The 18699-nt window shown below is 42.0% G+C and overlaps 1 protein-coding gene across 3 annotated transcripts in view; it reads right to left on the bottom strand.

Annotated features, from left to right (window-relative positions):
• Nucleotides 1–1953: 1953 nt before the first annotated feature.
• The window catches only part of mfn2 (mitofusin 2), a 17388-nt gene continuing 642 nt past the window's right edge, over nucleotides 1954–18699 (bottom strand). For all 3 annotated transcript variants that reach the window (XM_052039036.1, XM_052039038.1, XM_052039037.1), the window contains exons 2-18: nucleotides 18351–18529; nucleotides 17127–17262; nucleotides 16649–16811; nucleotides 15831–15955; nucleotides 15610–15718; nucleotides 15411–15518; nucleotides 14718–14871; nucleotides 14049–14116; nucleotides 13719–13840; nucleotides 13405–13531; nucleotides 13151–13255; nucleotides 8792–8894; nucleotides 7815–8035; nucleotides 6925–7080; nucleotides 5323–5519; nucleotides 4698–4832; nucleotides 1954–4341 (exon numbers count right to left, since the gene is read on the bottom strand). In XM_052039036.1, the coding sequence (XP_051894996.1) occupies nucleotides 4272–4341; nucleotides 4698–4832; nucleotides 5323–5519; nucleotides 6925–7080; nucleotides 7815–8035; nucleotides 8792–8894; nucleotides 13151–13255; nucleotides 13405–13531; nucleotides 13719–13840; nucleotides 14049–14116; nucleotides 14718–14871; nucleotides 15411–15518; nucleotides 15610–15718; nucleotides 15831–15955; nucleotides 16649–16811; nucleotides 17127–17262; nucleotides 18351–18529 (2278 nt within the window). In that variant the 3' untranslated portion in view covers nucleotides 1954–4271. The remainder of the gene's footprint in view (nucleotides 4342–4697; nucleotides 4833–5322; nucleotides 5520–6924; nucleotides 7081–7814; nucleotides 8036–8791; nucleotides 8895–13150; nucleotides 13256–13404; nucleotides 13532–13718; nucleotides 13841–14048; nucleotides 14117–14717; nucleotides 14872–15410; nucleotides 15519–15609; nucleotides 15719–15830; nucleotides 15956–16648; nucleotides 16812–17126; nucleotides 17263–18350; nucleotides 18530–18699) is intronic.

Here is an 18699-nt window from a genome sequence, read left to right as displayed (position 1 = left end):
GATATAGGTGGCCCTGCTGATCTCTAAGGGGACCTTCTCTTTCCCTGGCCACCCTTTTACTCTTAATATAGCTATAGAACCTCTTGGGATTTTCCCTTAACCTTACCTGCCAGATCCATCTCATACCCTCTCTTTGCCCTCCTGAATTCTCTCTTAAGAGTATTCTTAATCTTTTTATGGTCATTAAGGGATTCACTTGTCCCCAACTTCCTAAACACAATGTATGCCTCCTTTTTCTTGACCAGAGCCTCAATCTTTCTCATCAGCTAAGGTTCTCTAAACTTTCCAGGTTTACCCTTCACCCTGGAACATGCTGCCCCTGGACTCTTGATATCACTCTTAAAAGCCTCCCACTTGCCATTCATTCATTTCCCTCCAAACAGGCTCACCCAATCGACCTCTGTTAGATCCTGCCTAATTCCCCCAAAATTAGCCCTGATCCAGTTTAGGACCCTAACCTGTGGACCTGTCCTATCCTATTCCATCACCATCTTAAAACTAATGGAATTATGGTTTATTTCAGCTGGACCATGACATTCCACCTGTCCCTTGTATTCTTCTGTACAAACTTTTCCACAAGTTAATCATGCAGTGGTCTGCTTGGAAAGTCCTCATGGTCCTGCAGGAAAAAGAGCTGGTGGAGCCTATTGGATGGATTCCCAGACTGTCAAGGTCATTTGGCAGAATAGTTCATCGCAAGAACTTTCAAACAAGCACCAAGACCTTGCTTGGCTAGTGGTGACGATGGTCTTCTTGTCAGATTTTTCTTGCATAGGCATAATTCCACTGCATAGTGACCTTGAGGTATCAGGGCTGGGGATAAAACCATTATCCTACTGCTTCTGGAACATGCATTTGGAAAGTTCTGGAAGGGGATGCAGTGTTTTGCCAAGGTTCATCCCAAATATCTGTGTAGCATGTCATACTGTATCCTCTGAGCTGAACTATACATGAGTGTAAAAACAATGTTATGCTATTATAATGTAGATGGAATGATTTGTCTTGTACTGAGAACATGTATATTTGGAATTTTTATGAATATTTTTGAAATTAGGTCAATAAGTCAAACTAAAGAGAATAAGTCATTCAGGAAAGAATAAAAATGGTAAACAGACAAGGAGTCATCTAGGCTAAAGACAGAAATGCTGATCTAGCTCCTTTGGATCAAGGATGAATTGCTTCCACTGAGTGGAAGGTGACAGTTTACAAACTCTTTAACAAGGGGGTGGCTATTGCACATCAACAATCACAACACACCAAGGTATTGAGCCAATGACAAGGGTGCTCATGATTGGAGACCAGATTCTGTTGTGTGGATTCCCTCTTTTTCTCTCTCACACAAACACTATCCCAATAAAAACAGTAAGAGGTACAAAGTACAAAAAGAAATTAGTTCCTAACTAATGAAAAGGCAGAAATCTCTATTATAATAATATAGGGACATATGGAAAATTATCAAAAGGCTAATTATGGAATATCTCTTGTACAAGTATGCTGCAGCTATACAAAATCCTGATTAGATCACACCTGGCAGAGAATGCTACCTGGATTCCATGGTTAAAAAGGTTTTATGATGTCCCTTGGAATTAAGGTTGATAGGATTGAATTTTGAAATGGTGAAGGGGAAACCAACAGAATAGAAAGAAACTATTAAAGGATATGGAGAAAAAACAGGTACGTGATGACAAGATGTAGATCAGCTAACTTCAGTGAATGGCAGAACAGGCATAGAGGCCTGACTAGCTTACTCCTTGTTCCAACATACAGAATTTTGCCACTAGTTTTTACCTACTGAATGACTGTCAATGCTCAAGATTAATTTCCTTGTCAATGATCCAACAGTCTTGTTGCATTCCTCTGTGTACAAATGAACCAATACCTATTTGAAACAAGAACCCATTTCTGAACAATGAATGACTCCCAATATATCAATTGAGTACTAGGTAAAAAGAATATTTTCCAAATTAATTTATTTTAAACAAGCCCGGTACTGATTATCAGACGGCAAAGACAACAGTACAAGTCACAGAGAGGGCTCTACATAAATTTTAACTATTAGATTAAGATTATAACCTCGAGCAGCAAAAACATAAAGTGCGTTTCAACCAAAAGCATTTGTTCAAAATCCAACAAAATAGGTACTGTCAAAAGTACAGAGATTTAGAACAAACACAAAATACTGCAGATGCTGAGTATCTGAAATCAAAACAGAAAATGCTGGAAATACTCAGCAGAACAAGAGTGCACCTATGGGGAGAGAAAGAATCAATGTTTCAGATTTATTACCTCTAATCAGAACTTTTCATCATGGACAGAGATCTAGACCCATCCTGCAATCTCATTACAGCAAGAAGTTTATTGATGCTCATCATTTGCTGCTACTCGGTGCCATGACTCAAACCCAAGTGAAGCAGAATCCCATCACTCCCAGAAAACTCACTTAGTTCTTAGGAACAAAACTGGATAGAAGATTAATTTCCATCTAAAAAAAGACGAAGCAGGTTAATGTCTCAGAAACATTAACCAGTCTTTTCTTCAAGATATTCATTAGTGAATTTCAAAGTGAATGTCTGAATCCATAAAACAGTGATATAAATCTCAACCAATACAGTGTTTAAACACAAAAGCAATTACCTTAAATGCATCAAGGATGAGGAGGCAGATCCACAACTATGTTCCTGGGACAGAGTTAAAAATGTGATTCACAATGCAAGTAAAACATTTCACACCCAATCAGTCACCTTACTGCAATAGAACCAAGTGCTGCTTGTGATGAGAAGTTAAAATACAAAATTGACAAATATTCATGGTATATTATTTCCTCCTTGGGCAAAGCCTTGAGAACAATATGACAACATAATAGGGCTCCAGATGTCTCTGAATCTGATACCATTGGGACAGTGGAGATGATGCCCCATCGATGTAGCCACCATGCCAACAAAACAAAAAGAAAACCCAATTACATAATGATCAGTCCACACATCAGCAGTGCATGTTCTTTCCATTTACACTGGATGGGGAAATAACTAAACCTTTTATAAATGAAATTCATTAAATGGAAACTTTTCACCTTTCACTGATTTTTACTTATCATTCCCTGACAGATACTCTCTAACATTTGGCGTAGTATGATGAACAGGAAAGAGAGGAACAATAGGCACTAGGAAAAATAGGCAAGGAAGAGGGCAAGATCAATGCTGCCTTCAATTTCTGAAACTCTAACATAATCAGCACTAAACTAGAATTATAGTATCGGTACTGGTGGTCTCACATGAACCCTTCAATATCCACATCTAAAATTATATCACAGACATTCTTTTCACATACAACATTACTCCTCTATTTCCATATTATCCAGTCCATTCAGATTTGAACTTCATTCCTATTTTTGTTACTAGCTGGCTAATATTCTTACAGCCAATTGAGACGCAGGGGACATCACCACATGCCAGGACTGCATTCAGTTGAATATGATGTCAACCTCTGGTCTGAATCAACAATGTCTAAAACTGCTTGTTTTAAGAAAATGATCAGTAATGAACAGAACACTAGATCTGAAACAATGGGTAACTTTAAAAGTTACAGCTTAGGATTTAATTGAGGAATTCAGAGTAATAATGCTACCATAACCGGAATGCAATTGGCAGATGACACATATAGTGGAGCAAAGGTCGAATCCTCAATCTTTCTCTGAAACCCAAGAGTAATTCAGAGGCACAATTCCTGAGCCTCAGCCAGTAGTTGGAGTTCAGAGAGTGTCCCTCAGGGTTGTAAAACAAAAATTCTCGGCTTCTTTATTCCTTTGTAAAGGTATACGAGTTGGAAGATTCACACCAAGATAAAACAGGAATTGCCACAAATTACCCTGACCAGATTCAGTCAACATTCCTACCACGGTGAAAGATCTATACAACATGATTAGATTACCTGGGCAAGCCGGAGGGGAGAGAAGGAAATGTTCAGAGGATCAAAATCCAAATGTACTCCTACCTCCAGGTTGTACAGGGTCCATGCTTTTTTCATACTACGGGAGCACAATCTGGATCAGGAGTCTCCCCATAGGTAAAACAGGGTCAGCAAGTCACTGTTGCTAATTCTGCCCCAGCAGCTTGAAATCAATTTCAAAAGTGTTTATAAATTATACTGAGCAAGAAATTAAGATCCCAGTGGTGTCCTCACCACCCTTCCCCACCATCCTCCTCCAATGCAGCAGCTGGACTGCCTGCTCCAGAAGTGAAGACACCTTGCAATCTTGCACCTGCCAGTCCGGCTCATCTGTTCTGTTGCAGGTATTGATGAGTAAACATGTTCAGCTCACTGTCCAGCCAGCCAGCCTTGTTTCTGCAAAGAATGACACAGTTATTTCAAGTGCAGACAGGTTTGCCCACTCATTACCACTGCCATATTGTATTCCTCAATGAAGGGTGCTGGCATTTCCCAAGAACCCTAACCTTTGGAGCTTTGCACAGCTTGACAAGTACAGAAAGAGTTCACATTGTTGTGTTCTTTTCCTCTCTAGGTGGAGGAAGCTCATCCCTGCTCCAAGTTGCTGCATTCAGTAACTTATGAGCCACAGCTCCAGGTCCATCGAACCACACTGGGTCCTTTGAAATAGCTTTGCATGAAGCAAATTTCTGGTAGTTAACTCATGGTCCCAAAGCTACCAAAATTCTGATGTTGGTTTTGCTGACACCCACCTGAGCAGCTTGGCTTTACTCTGGAGCGAGTCCAGCAGTTCAATCTTCTTATTCAGGTCTTTAATCTCCTCATCCAGGTTCTGCCGTGTTACATCCACTTGCTGACACAGCTGGGCAAATGTCCCTGCCAGCTCTCTGCAAGATAAAGATGGAGACAGTAAAATCATGATGCAGAAGCTAGAAAAATCGACTGTGAAAATAACAAATTAACCAAGAGGTGGGGGAGTGGATAAGACCTAAACATTTCAGGGCCCTGCCACTGATCACTGCGCATGAGGTCAATTTAAATGAGACTTCATTGTGATATCTTCAGTAGTGTGACTTACTTTCTAGTCCCACATATAAATAAATCATCATGAAGGTCTGAGGGAGAAGTGACACTGGCATACTGAGCCGAGCTGACACCAGCACTGGGATACCTGAAGGTTAGGTGACACTGAACCCCAACAGGAGTTATTGCCTTCATAGCTAGTTGGGTATGAAATCACGAAGGGGGCAACATGTACTTGGGAGAAGTATATGTATATTGGTGGGGGGGGGTGGGGAGAGGAGAAAGGAAGGGGCTTCATCTGCAAAAACCCTGACACAGCTGAACCCCTCCCCCCATCAACCTTCTTACACTTACTGTTGAACCTGATGACTGCAGTTGGAACCAGTATAACTGACTATGAGCTGTAACTTCTCAGCAGCATAGTCCACAAACTGACGCTTGAAGGCTCGTTCCTTTGCTCTGGTTGTCCAAGTCAGGCGCTCATACACATAGAGGAGACCATACATTCCAACACTCAATGCAATCAGCCGCCAGCCCACTGCTTTCCACACCTGAGACGAAAATCAGACAAGAGATCACACTTCTTCAAACCCATCCCTGTACCCTTCCACATACATAAATATTGGTTCATCTACCTGTTCCAACCCCAGTGCTTGGGTATCAGGGTCACATCTCAAGAACAGCAGCAAACAATCTGCTGGAGGAACTCAGTGGGTCAAGCAGCATCTGTGGGGGAAAGGAACTATTGACGTTTTGGGTCAAAACCCTGCAGAAAGGCAGCAAATCAAAGGCTTGGGACCAAGGTGAATTCAGATAGAAGCATTTAGTGCAAGAGGAAGAAAAAACTGGGATGATATCTTGGTGAGAATATTTCATTGTACTTTGGTAAGTAAACAGAACAATGATTTTAATGGAGAAACAAGAGCAGTAGAATGTTGAGATGCTCAACAGAGGAAAAAATGCCAGAGAAGTAGAGGGACACACCAAGGTGAAAAGAGCAAAAGTCCAGAAGAATATGGGCAGACAAGTGATGGAATCTATAACTAGACAAGATGACATTTAGAGATAGCCAGGTTTCAGTCAAGGCCACAACATCTATGGATTCATCTACAATCTCAATGGATGGTAAAGAAACCTCGCTCATATGAAGGGGCATACAAGGGAAATGCAATGAGATACAGTAATAGTATGTCCACTGTCGAAGTTCATAGACTCAGCATTGGGAGGGGTGAATTAAACAGGAATGAGATTTACAAGATTAGACTACAAAAGGATGTACTAAATTGGAAGATCCATATGCTTCAACACTCCTTTTTCAACTCCCTTTTAATGAAGCTTATGGATTGCACGTCAACTCACAACCCCTTTCATTCTTTATGGTTAAGTTTGTTTCTTTGTTAACCTCTCACTGATCAGTAGGACAATCCATTGCTACTTGCCTCAGACAAAACTATTCACAATTAAGAGCACCATCAGGTTGCCTAGTTAGCATATAGCTCGACAACACTGCAGTTAGTTAGTGAGATTATCACAGGAAACAATCTTGAGATTATTAAACACCCACAAATACTCAAGTCATTCAGCTGTTTGCAGGTCCCAGTTAGCCCATAGTAATATTTCCTCTTCTGGTCCAGTAAGAAAATCAAACCTCCCAAAAAGCCATCACCAAGTGTAACTGATTGATTTTGATTTACTTTAAGATGTCATAGGACTGAAAAGTCTGTTTTTCCCCCCCTTCAACATCTCAGCACCCAAGCTTCTTCCTCAGATTCCATCCCATCCCCCCCCCCCCCCGCCCTCCTTTACCAGTAATGACATATTATTGTGTTGTGTACAAACACTAGTTAGAGCATATACAGTTACACAGAGGCTTGTCAACTGACCCCAACCAGTTGCCAGTTGTGGGAGCTAGCAAAGATTATCATACCTGATGCTGACTGGGAAACTGTCACTTACCACACCACCAACTACGATTATTCCCATTGATGTCCGTGAAGTTAGAGACGCTAATCCAGTTACCATAGACACCATAAGTTCTTCCTGGGTCATTGACCCCTGGGGTAAAGGTGGCAAGCTGGTACTGACTGGGGTAATAGGCAGTTGCCTTGGCACCTGGAGACAGAGGAAACCAAAATTCAGTAGGAGAAAAACTGCACACAACCAGCTGATAATTTCTGACATCATTCAATGCATCAATAAGATACCAGTTAAACAAATGAACCAATTGCCACTATTCCAACTAGTGCAAGCTGCAACTCAGTGGGAAGCACTTTCACTGGTGTTTCAAAAGGTTGCAGGTTTGTGCATAGGCAAGGTTGATGCACCCACTGTAGCACCAAGGAAGTGCTGTGGTACTGAAAAGGTGCATTCTGATGAGTGATGCATTGTTAGAGATGCCCCCTTTCAGATAAGACTTTAAACCAGCTACTCCTACAAGTAGACATAAAAGCTACAACAGCACAACACTGGTATTCTTCCCAGTACTTATTCTTCAACCAAGATATTAAAACAATTAATCAGGCCTTCCCCGACTGTTGGATTTTTCTGCACTCTACATTACAACTATCAGACGCACCTCTTTCAAATAAGATGTTTAACCAAGATTCTGTTGGATTCCATGGAACTATTTGGGAGATGGGAGTAAGGAATTCTTGCCAATATCTAGGCCTCTTTATCCCTCAACCAGCATTGAATAAAGATACATGATCATTATCACTTTGCTGGATGTGGGAGCTTACAATGCATAGACTGACCACAATGGTTAGCATGGACCAGTTGGGCTGAAAGGCCTGTTTCTGTGCTGTACGACTCCAACTGACTCTAATTTTTCCTTCTTTGCTTCTTACCTGGTCATTGCATCCCGCCAATGCCCTGCGGCCATTCTTTGGTCCAAGGAAACGGTTGACAAGCATCGTCCATCCAAGTGAGAAGTGAAATTCAATGTCCTCCTGGAAGTCTGCACAGAGCCGATCGCAGTTCAGGTCATAGCTGAGACTGAAACGCTGACGAGGGACTGGAAGATCTACATGGCCTCTCTCTGTAGGTGGCAGCAGGGGCTGAAGGCTGTCTGGATAAAATTTGGACAGAGATCATCACTAAACCATAACTTACTCTGCAGTGGTTGTGTTCCCCTATCAGTCCCATCTGCACTGATCAATGAATTCAGTAGGAACATGGGAATTGTGACACGATCAAGGCTCCATCCAATTTGTAACCTACCATTCTGGTAGCATATGATACAATAATAATGGAGCTGCTGAATAATCATAGTAAGCAATCTCCATCTACTTGTCCACAACAGATCTAAATATAATACAAGAAAAATCACCAGTAGAGTGTACTGGGGACCAAGTTGCCTGTTCTTTCCCAACAATCTACACTTACCACATCAATACACGTATCTGAATACAGCTTACACCCACTCCATTACCAACATAAAACCCTTTTGTTTGCTAATTCTGGGCAATCATAACCTCTCCAACCTCCCTCCGAATCTGCAGAATTCTCTGCCTAGAAGGTAGTGGAGGCCAAATCATTAGAAATATTTGAGGTGGATATAAATGAATATTTGAAAGATCAAGGAATGGAGGGTTATGGGGAACTGGCACTGAACAGGAATGGAGGTCAGCATGGATGAATGTGGGCTTGGTGCTCTACTCCTGCTCCTAGTCTCTCATAAGAACTGATGGAGAGAAAACAGGATTGGAGGCAATCTTGAAACATACAAATCTGTAGTTTGTGGCCAAGTTGGATATTATCTGTTGATGTACAACTGAAGTTCTAGGTTGTTACAGTGCAAAAGAATTGACTATCCAGCAATTACCAATCATTTCTTGCTGGGTTTTCTGAAGGCTGGATGTAATGGTGACAGAGCAACGCTCAGACATGTTGCGTCCCAGACCTTCCTCAAGGTGTTTATGAAGCTCCTGCAGAAGGAAAAAAGATTAACACTTAGCTTATGGAAGAAGTGGAGAAAAAAGACATCTGCAGTAACCCCAAACTGAAGTAATACTTTCACATTTGCTTTATGGAACCAGTACTTCAGATTTGTCTCATCATCCATGCAGGGAGGCTGAATGCAAGTATCTGCCTACTTCCTGCAATCATTTATATTTCCTTTCCCTCACAGTCTAGTTGCAAGTTGGCTTAAGATTCTCTCATTATGATAGTCCCCTAACTTTTACTCTCGTTCCTCCCAAGCTGTAGATCCCCTGCCCTACACATTCATTGCTTTGCACCTTTACCATGCTCAAGATGCAACTCGTCCTCCTATTCATTCTTGTGGAGGTAATATCCTATTCACAACAACCCTCCCATTGTGTTGTATGGTACCTGTTAAATGGCTCAGACTCAGAACACATTTGGCAGCTCAAAACAGAGCATTCATGCGGCACCATGGAACATTAGCAACAGCAAAAAATGGACCATCACACTGCAACCACCACCTCACCGGCCCCCTACCCCCACCCCACCTCACTGCCCAGCATATCCCTCAGTTTACCATTACTATCAAGCCAGGGAATCAACCTTGGTTCGACTAGGATTATAGAAGGGCACGACAGGAGCAGCACCAGGAATACCTAAAAACGATGAGATGCCAAATTGGTGAAGCTGCAACACAGGGCTACATGCATGCTGTTTAGCAACCAATAGATTAGGTCGAATTTCTGCAGTTGTCCATGCATCTAGTTGGGAATGGTTGTGGACAATTAAACTACTAATGGGAGAAGGAGGCTCCAAGAATATCCCCCATACTCAATGATGGTGGGGCTCAGCGCACGAGTGCTAAAGGCAAGGTTAAACCATTTGAACCATGTTCCGCTGGAAGCTCCAAATAAACATTCCATCTGTTCTTCCTCCCGAGAACCCCACCACCACAGAAGCCAGTCTTAAATCAATTTGATTTACTTCATGTGAAAGAAAAACACTAGGTACGACAAAGGCTGTGAACAAGCTGTACTTCTAGCCAAACTGTTTCAGTACAATTACAGCTCTGGCATCTGCCAGACAATATTCACAAAAAGGAAGACAAATCCAATCTTGTTAATCATTAAAGTGGTGGAAAGTGTCACGATATTGCCATTAAGTGTCACTCATTCACCAATGACCTCCTCACTGACGCCCAGTCTGGGTTTTGCCAGGGCCACTCGGCTCCAGATTCATCACGACTTTCGTCTAAACATGGACAAAAGTGGCAAATTCCAGAGACAATGTGAGGGCGATTATCATTGATATCAAGGCAGCATTTGATCTGGTGTGGGTAAAATTAAAGGCCAATGGTTTAATAGTTGGAATGTACAATTGTGGTTGTTGGTAGTCAAATCATGTAGTTCCATGACATCAGTGAACATTGTTCATCTCCAATTACAACTACTGTACTGCAAATGAATCAGCCTATTCACAAATGCAGCAAGACCTAAACAGCAATCAGGCAATGAATGGGAAGTAACATTTATGCAACCAAAATGTCAGGCAACAACCATCTCCAACAAGAAAGGAGAACCACCTATCCTCAAATTTAAAGGCATTACCATTACCAAGTCCCCCAACATCAACATTCTGGGAGTCACCAATGACCAGAAACTCATCTAGACCAGCAACATAAATACCGTGACTGTAAGAGCAGATCAAAAGGGAGGCAGCAAGTGATTTATCTTCTCACACCCAAAAACCTTTCCACCGTCTTTCAGGCAGAACCTGGGGACTGTAATGAAACACTTTCCATTCACCTGAATGATGCAGCTCCCAATAATACAAGCAGCTTGGTCCCTTCCAAGACAGCAACCTGCTTAATAAGTACCTCACCTACCTGCTTAACATTTCATTCTCTCTTCCACTGGTGCACTTCAGTGTGTGTCAGCTACAAAATGCACTGCAGTTACTCACCGAGGCTACTCCAACAGCACCTCTCAAATCTTGACCCATACCGTCCAGAACAAGGACAATTGGTGCATGGAAATGCCATCACCTGCAGGTTCCCCTCCAAGTCACACACCATCCTAATGTGAAAATATATCAATGTTCCTTCATCACTGGGGTCTAAATCCTGGAACTCCCTATCCAATAGCACTGTGGGAGAACCTTCACCAGAAGGAAGGTTACTGTTCAAGGCAGCACCTTTTCCAAAAGGGCAATTAGGGATTGGTAATGAATATTGGCCTTGAAAGCAACACCCAGATCTCAAAAAGTGAATAAAAGACAATACAAATGATAGAAGCATTAGCCTCCTTATGTCTACTCCACCATTTAATAAGATTATAGATCATCTTTTACCTCAGCTAAACTTTCCTGCTTATATCTGCTGATGCCCTTAAAATACAAAATTCTACAAACCTTAAACAATCAGTCAAGAACTAAGCATCCAGAACCCTTAATTCCAAAGATTCACTATGGTCTGGGGAAAGAAATGACTTCTCATCTTTGACCTGAATGGCCAACACGTTAATTTGACAGCATGGCCTCTGGCTCTAGCAGCCAGGGGAAAACACCTCCTCTACTCCATCAAACCCCACAGGAATTCTACATGTTTCAATGAGATCAACTTCCATTCTTTTACACTCAGGAAAGTATAGTCCAGTCTGCTTAACCTCTCTTCACACAATAAACCCACCATCGCAGGAATCAATCTGGTGAACCTTTGCTGCAGTCTCCCTCTCACAAGTATATCCTTCCTTAGGTAAATGGACTAGATTGAATTTAATCCTGACAAATGCATGGTGATGCATTTTGGGAAGTCAACTAGAGGTAAGACATATACTGTAATCAGTAGGGCCTAAGGAATGTTGATGAACAGAGGAACCTTGGGGTTCAAGTCCATAGTTCCCTGGAAGTGGCAATACAGGTAAAGACATAACAGAATATAAAAGTTTGGACATTATGTTGCAAGTTTATAAAATACCAGTTAAGGTACTGTGCAGTTCTGGCCACTACACTATAGGAAGGATATGGACTCACTGGAGAGAGTGGAGAGGAGATTCACTGGAATGTTACCTGGATTGAAGGACTTGAGTTATGGGGTGAGATTGTACAGGCTGGGTTTGTTTCCCCAGAAGCAAGGGGTGACCTGATAGATGTACATAAAATTATAAGCAGCACAATTTACATATTTTCCCGTGAAAGAGGTATCAAAAGCAAGAGGCACAGGTTTTGGTAAAAGGAGGGAGTTCTAAAGGGGATTTGAGGTGAGTGATTAATATCTGGAGCTAGCTGCCAGAGGTGATGGTAGAGTCAGATACAATCACTACATTTAACAGACATTTAGACAGGCACTTAAATAAGGAAGGTATGGAAGGATATGGATCTAATGTCAGCAAATGGGATTAGTGTAGATGAGCAAAAAGGTTGGTTGAAGGCCCCCTTTCTATTCTGTACAACTCTGACCCATGCATGATATTCTGGATGCAGCCTCACCAAGACCCTATATAATTGAAGTATAACATCTCTACTTTTATCTCAAATTCTCTTGCAATGAAAGCCAATGAATAGTTTGCCTTCCTCACTGATTGAAAGTTAATGTGCAGGTTTTGCAGTGTTTCATGTATAAAAGACTAGGTCATTCTGAACAGCAGGACCACTGAATCTCTCACTATTTAAAAAATATTCCACTGTTCTATTTTATCCCCCACAATTTTTACATAATATTCCATCTCCCATGTCCTTGCCCATTAACTTGGGCTGTCCAACTATGCTGAAGCCCCGTACATCCTTTTCACAGTCCACACTGCCCAAGTTACAGCTTTGAATCATCAAATTTCAATTTTCACATATGCTCCTCTCATCTGAATCACTGATGTAGTCACAGCCTTGCAACCCAGAAATGACATGATTATTCTTACTGTTTTTTGCCCATTAACCAATCCTCAATCTATTCCTTTATATGACCACCAAAAAAAAATCACGGATGCCAATTTTGTTTAATAATCTTTATCAAAGGTCTTATGAAAATCAAATACGACCAATCAACTAAAATTGCACTCATCAATTCTGCTAGATACAATGTTAAAAATTTCCAACAAATTTGTTAAACATTATTTTCATTTCATATGTCCACATTAACTCTGCCCGTTACTATTTCCTTTACAAGAGATTCCACCATTTCCCCTACTCCTCTCTCAATGATTAATAAAAACTCAGGAGCTCAAAAAGGGACACAATCTTCTCACTCTTTTACATCGATACTCACACTCTTGTAGACTTTGAGCACCACTGGGGAGGGGTGAAAATCCAAGTGGAAGTCATCCACCAACATGGAAAGGTGTCGTATTTCTTCTGCCATTGCATTAGAGACCTGAAACAAAGCAAATAGCATCAAAAGGCTGCCTTCTATATTCAACAGCTTCTGCAAAAGCTCTAAGCAGTAGAACAAACAAGTGAATATTAAAATCTCACACTCACTCCACCACAGCACTAAGTGAACCCAAAATCTCACATTCTCACCTGTCGCTCCACCTCCTCAGTAATTTGTTTTATCTTGCTTTTACAATCCTGAGTTAACAAGTCCAGCTGATTCTCAATAAACTCCAATCGATCAATTCGCTCCTCTCTCTGATTCAGGCAATGCACCCTGAAAGAAAGTTAAAGTGATTTTCTTCTTTATATTCTGGTGTTCTTCATTTCCTCAAATTAATGTCTCTGCTCCAATCAGGGCAAGGGTGGAAGTTGTCTGGATTGGAGAGGAAATGTGATGCTGAAGCATCATCACACATTAAGCTCTGTCCAAAATACATGACTAACCCAAACTTGGTACGCACCTCTGCTCAGTGGCAGAGACGTGCACAGAATCCATAATTCGCCGCAGGGCCTCCGAGATCTGCTTGGCACGAACGGTGTGTTGCTCAAACTTGGTCTTCACTGCTGACTGTGAAATACATTCCTGTGGGTAATGTTCAGGAAACAATTACTGGAGTTGTCTTAAACCTCACAGTGAGAATAACTCACAAGGAACTAAAAGTTTGATCAGAAGTATCGTTACCAAAACAAACCAGCAGTCAACATCATTTGTTCTGAGAGTTCTAACTTACAAAATAGATTGACCTGAAAGGAAGCTGTAAATCAGCAACCATTTTTCAGCAAAGGCTCACCTCAAACCGCCGCTCAAAGTTCTGGAACTCAAACATTCTTGCTTGGAATCCCTCAGCCAGTGCTCCACCTGTTCACAACATATAACAGCACGAGTTGCACCACTTTTTTCAGAGATTATTGCTTTAACTGGCAGAGATGGGGCAGGGAAAAGTACAAGAGAGCTGCTTTTAATTCGTTGATGTCAACTAATAATTGGGTTTTTAAATTTTGAAATCGCTGCAATAATTTCAGGTTTAGTCTGAAGTGATAAAAGTCACATCATTTATGGAATGATCTGGCTTCTTATGACCATCCTGGAGACTATGTCATCTTATTTAGTTGCTCACCAGTGCAGGAGTCTGAGTGAATATTCACACAGCTTCATAAAGATCTAAAAATTACAATACAAGGTGACCCTGTCCTACCTCGACCCATTTTACATTTCATATATAAAGAGCTGCTAACCCTTAATAAATGTTAAAAGGTGATTTATTGTACCAACAAGGGCAAATACTTGAGGACAAGGGTAATGGAACTAATTGGATAGCTCTTTCAAAGAGTTGATATAGTCACCATGGGTCAAATGCTTTCTTCTGACTTGTAGAATGCAAGAGAAGAGCAGCTTGCACTGTTTATGCCATTACCCAAAATTAAGAGTAAATGAGCAGCATGCTATATTTCCCTCATACCTCCTTCGGGCATCCCTTGAGCTTTCTGGATTCGAGCGTTCAAAACTTCCTTGGCTGATACAAAGAAAATGCGATCAGTGGCCTGAGCCCGGTCTACCACTCCTAGCTCGTCCACCAGGAAACTGGTGCAGCGATCCATATGCTGCCGTCGCACCTACCAAAGAAATTCCACTTGATTTGCACTGTATTACAGAATATCCCTTTGCTGATAGAAGTATTAAAATACATAAGCCACTGGTGTCTTACTGTAAAGTGTGCAGAGTATTCACTGAAAGGCACACACACACACATAGAGGTACCTCAGCGAGAAACCAACATGGTTTTGAGACATGAAATTCTTTCTCCATTTCCACAGCACTGGCAGGCATCAGGTCATTCTGCCTAGCTGTGTATGGACTCTTCTGGAAAGGAGCTTTAAGTAGATGTTTAAAGTGCATTTGCTGCCAGAGCCTCCGGAAAGAAGCTGGAAGTGTTCTTCTTACAGCAAAGAAGCACAAAGAGGAAATCTGACAGCAGAGTTCAAAAATTGAGAATGTTGTTAAGAGCAAGGAGGAACCATTTTCATTGACCCAGGAGTCTTTTACCACTCATCTTGACTCTCAATCCTCTAGCAATTCACCAGTCCCACTGATACAGTATATCCAGTGCCCACACAATGATGTATCCTGCCCTGCTTTACTTCTCCCTGCTTACCTCTTCCATGTATTCAGGTTCTGATGCAGATGCATCCCAGCGGTTATTGAGGATAAAAATATTGGGTTGTGACAATCGCTCATTCACTTTGTGAAAGAACTGCTTCTCCTGAAACAGAAATCAAAGGATTAAACTCTACCTCAGACAGGACTCCAGCGATGGCTCTCTGCAAACAGACGCATCTCACTTGCTCACTTACCGTCTGCATTAATGTTGACTCAGAGTTTGCAACCAACACAAACACATCAGCATCCAGACAGAACTTATCAATCCAGCTATCTAGCTCTGTGGTTACATCAATTCCAGGACTGAAAGAAACAGAACAAGAAAGTAACTCAGTAATTGCACAGAACAGGACAGAATCCCAGCACTTACAGCAAGACCAAGTTTAGGGTCCAGCCCTTCAGTACAATTTCATACCTGTCCATCAGCACCAGGTCATCTCGCAGTAAGGCACACTTCATCTTGGGCCACATGACAGAAACAAGACTGCCAGCAGTGAGTTGTTCATCCTGGTGTAGCGCATGAGCCAAGTGATTCACAGTCTACAGTGGACATAAGAAACGTTAAAACCAAAGAATTCTATGTTCGACATATTTCTCATAGTATCTCTCAATACAGACCTTAGCCTTGAGGCCAGGGTACATCTTTACCCTGTCAGGGTGGAAAGGCATGAGCTTGGAGGAATGCTGCTGCTACAGGAGGTGCTGATAATCAGCTAAGCTCCATTTCAGCTGGTCAGAGAGATGTCCTAACTTTAAACTTTATTTAAACTTCTGGCCCAACAAGCCCACGCCACCCTATTACACCCAGACTGGCTCATGGAACTCTCCAACTTCACTGAACCCCAGACAGGATCAAAATCTAAGTTAAGAGGATTAGCAAATTCCTCAATGCTACTGTACCCCACAAAGAGGATTTCACAACTAGTGAGCCAAAGAGTGAGCTGTTCAGACAACAGTGTGACTTAGACCTTTAAATATCACCCAACATTTCCATCCATGTGGTGAACCCCAAATCATCATAGGATGCTAACCCCACCTACCAACTCTGTCATTATGTGAACCACCTGCTCCAACAATCTTCCTCAGCATCTTTTCTTAAAATCAACCACATCCCAAACTAACTCCCTCCCATCAGGTGCTGGTCCACCACATCCCCACCAACCTTCCTAGACAATTGGCTGAAACCCTTAACCTACTTCACATAGCCTACTGGGCTTTAAACTGCCACCTAACCTTGATATTCCGTTTCTCCTCAGATCCATCTGTCAGCAGATAGGCTTCATTCCCATCTGATCCTTCCACACGTAGGAAGCAGTTGGTGGTGTGGCCGATTCCCGAAGGTAGGACTTTGTCCCATAACATGGCGTTGATCACTGTGCTTTTCCCGTTGCTTGTCCTGTGAAGAAACAACAGTCAATCCACTTCACGGTCTGGGACAACAGACACTGGACCAGTAGCAGTAAGAATGGGTCTAACAGCATCTCAAGCAACTCTAGAAACACCAACCGAACCCTAACTAGGAAGGTGCAGAACTGTAACAATTTGCTGGTGTCAATCATTATTTACAGGGAGAGACAAGAGACTGCAGATGCTGGAATCTGGAGCAACAAACCTTAGTTACAGGGACACCATCAGCAACCTATAGAAGAGACCAAGAACAGAATAGACCTGAGATTAAAGCAGCAGTAATGGGGATGCAATATCCACATACCTGCCAAAGAACGCCACCTTCATGTGTCGCCGTGCCAGCACCTCACTGATTCCTCCAACCTTCGAGAGGTAACCAGTCACCTCCAGCACCTGCTCTTCTGTGGTGATTGGATCCAGTTCTCCATCCTGGTACGTTTCTGCAGAATGAAGAAATGATTCAAAATCTTGTTATGGAATTCTGGACAGTAGTCCAGATACTGCCTGACCTGGTGTGACCACACATGGAGTACTCTCTACAGGTCTGACCTCCGTAACCAAGGAGAGAGGGCAATGAAGAGTCACTAGATTGATTCCTTGATTGTAGGTTTATCTATGCAGGAGAGATTAAAACACTATCTATACTTTCAAATTTAAGAAAATTAGCTGATCTCATAGAAATATACCAAATTCTTACAAATCTTGACAGGGATGATATTTCCATTGGCTGTGGTGCTTTGAACCAGGGAGTCAGAGTCTCAAAATAAGGGGTCAATAAGTCAGTACTGAATTAAAAATTTCTTCATCCTGTGGATAATGAATTTATCTCAGAGAAGGGGACTGATAGATTTTTGCATATTAATGGAATTAAGGGATATGGAATTAGTGCAGAAAATATTGCCGAGGTAAAAGATTAGCCATGATTTTGTTGATTGTATTGAGCTGGCATAAGGGGCCAAAAAGCCAACCCCAACTTTTACTTATGGTCTCTTACTAGTGCACACTTGATTACTGTACAATACTTGCAACCCCCTGTCTTTTGGTTTTCATAGATTTATCAAAAAATAATTTTGACTGGTTAGTTAGCCTACACACATTAAAGTGCAGGTATTAACTCTAGAGGTAGTAAGTTACACCTGGTGAATAGCAGTCCAGCATATAAAAGTTACCTCTCCGAAGGAATGGACTCTGCATTCCACTCATATTAGGAATGGCCAACTACAGAGAAGACACAAAAGACTGCAGATGCCAGAAAGTGGAGCAACAAACAAACTGCTGGAGGAGCTCAGCTGGTCAAGCAGCATCTGTGGAGGAAGGAATTGTCAATGTTTTGGGTCGAAAGCCTGCATCCTGATGTGAGGTTTCAACCCAAAACGTCCACAATTGCTTCCGTCTCCCCTGCCCCACCCCCACAGATGCTGCTCAGCCTGCTGAGCTCCTCCAGCAGAATGTTTGTTGGCCAACTACAGTATTTGCAGGGTCCATGCATACATACCCCACTTCTGCCCTAGTAAAGGCCACAACCCACCTTTGAGGAATGCAGCACTCTCCTTGATGTAAGCTGCAAGCTGCTCAAAGATTCCATTAATCTTCTTTTTAGCAGTGACAAAGTGTTTGAGTGGTGAAGCGTTAACCTCGGCCATCAGACGCTTGTCTTTTTTACCAACTACAACTGGATGTGAGCGGGAGAACATCAGAGACATGGCACTGAAAGACAAGAGAGATTTGTGAAGCATAGAGCATGGTAGAGAGAAATATCCTTTCCCCATTCATATCCCAACAGTATTGCACAATGGATCATTTTCACAAGCTTGATACAAGTCCTGGTCAAAGGTTTAGAGGTTTATTTAACATTGGAGTAAAGAGGACATGACTGG

The sequence above is a fragment of the Pristis pectinata genome, chromosome 26 (assembly GCF_009764475.1).
Source record: "Pristis pectinata isolate sPriPec2 chromosome 26, sPriPec2.1.pri, whole genome shotgun sequence".
NCBI classification, from domain to species: domain Eukaryota; kingdom Metazoa; phylum Chordata; class Chondrichthyes; order Rhinopristiformes; family Pristidae; genus Pristis; species Pristis pectinata.
This window is presented reverse-complemented; position numbering and strand designations above follow the sequence as displayed.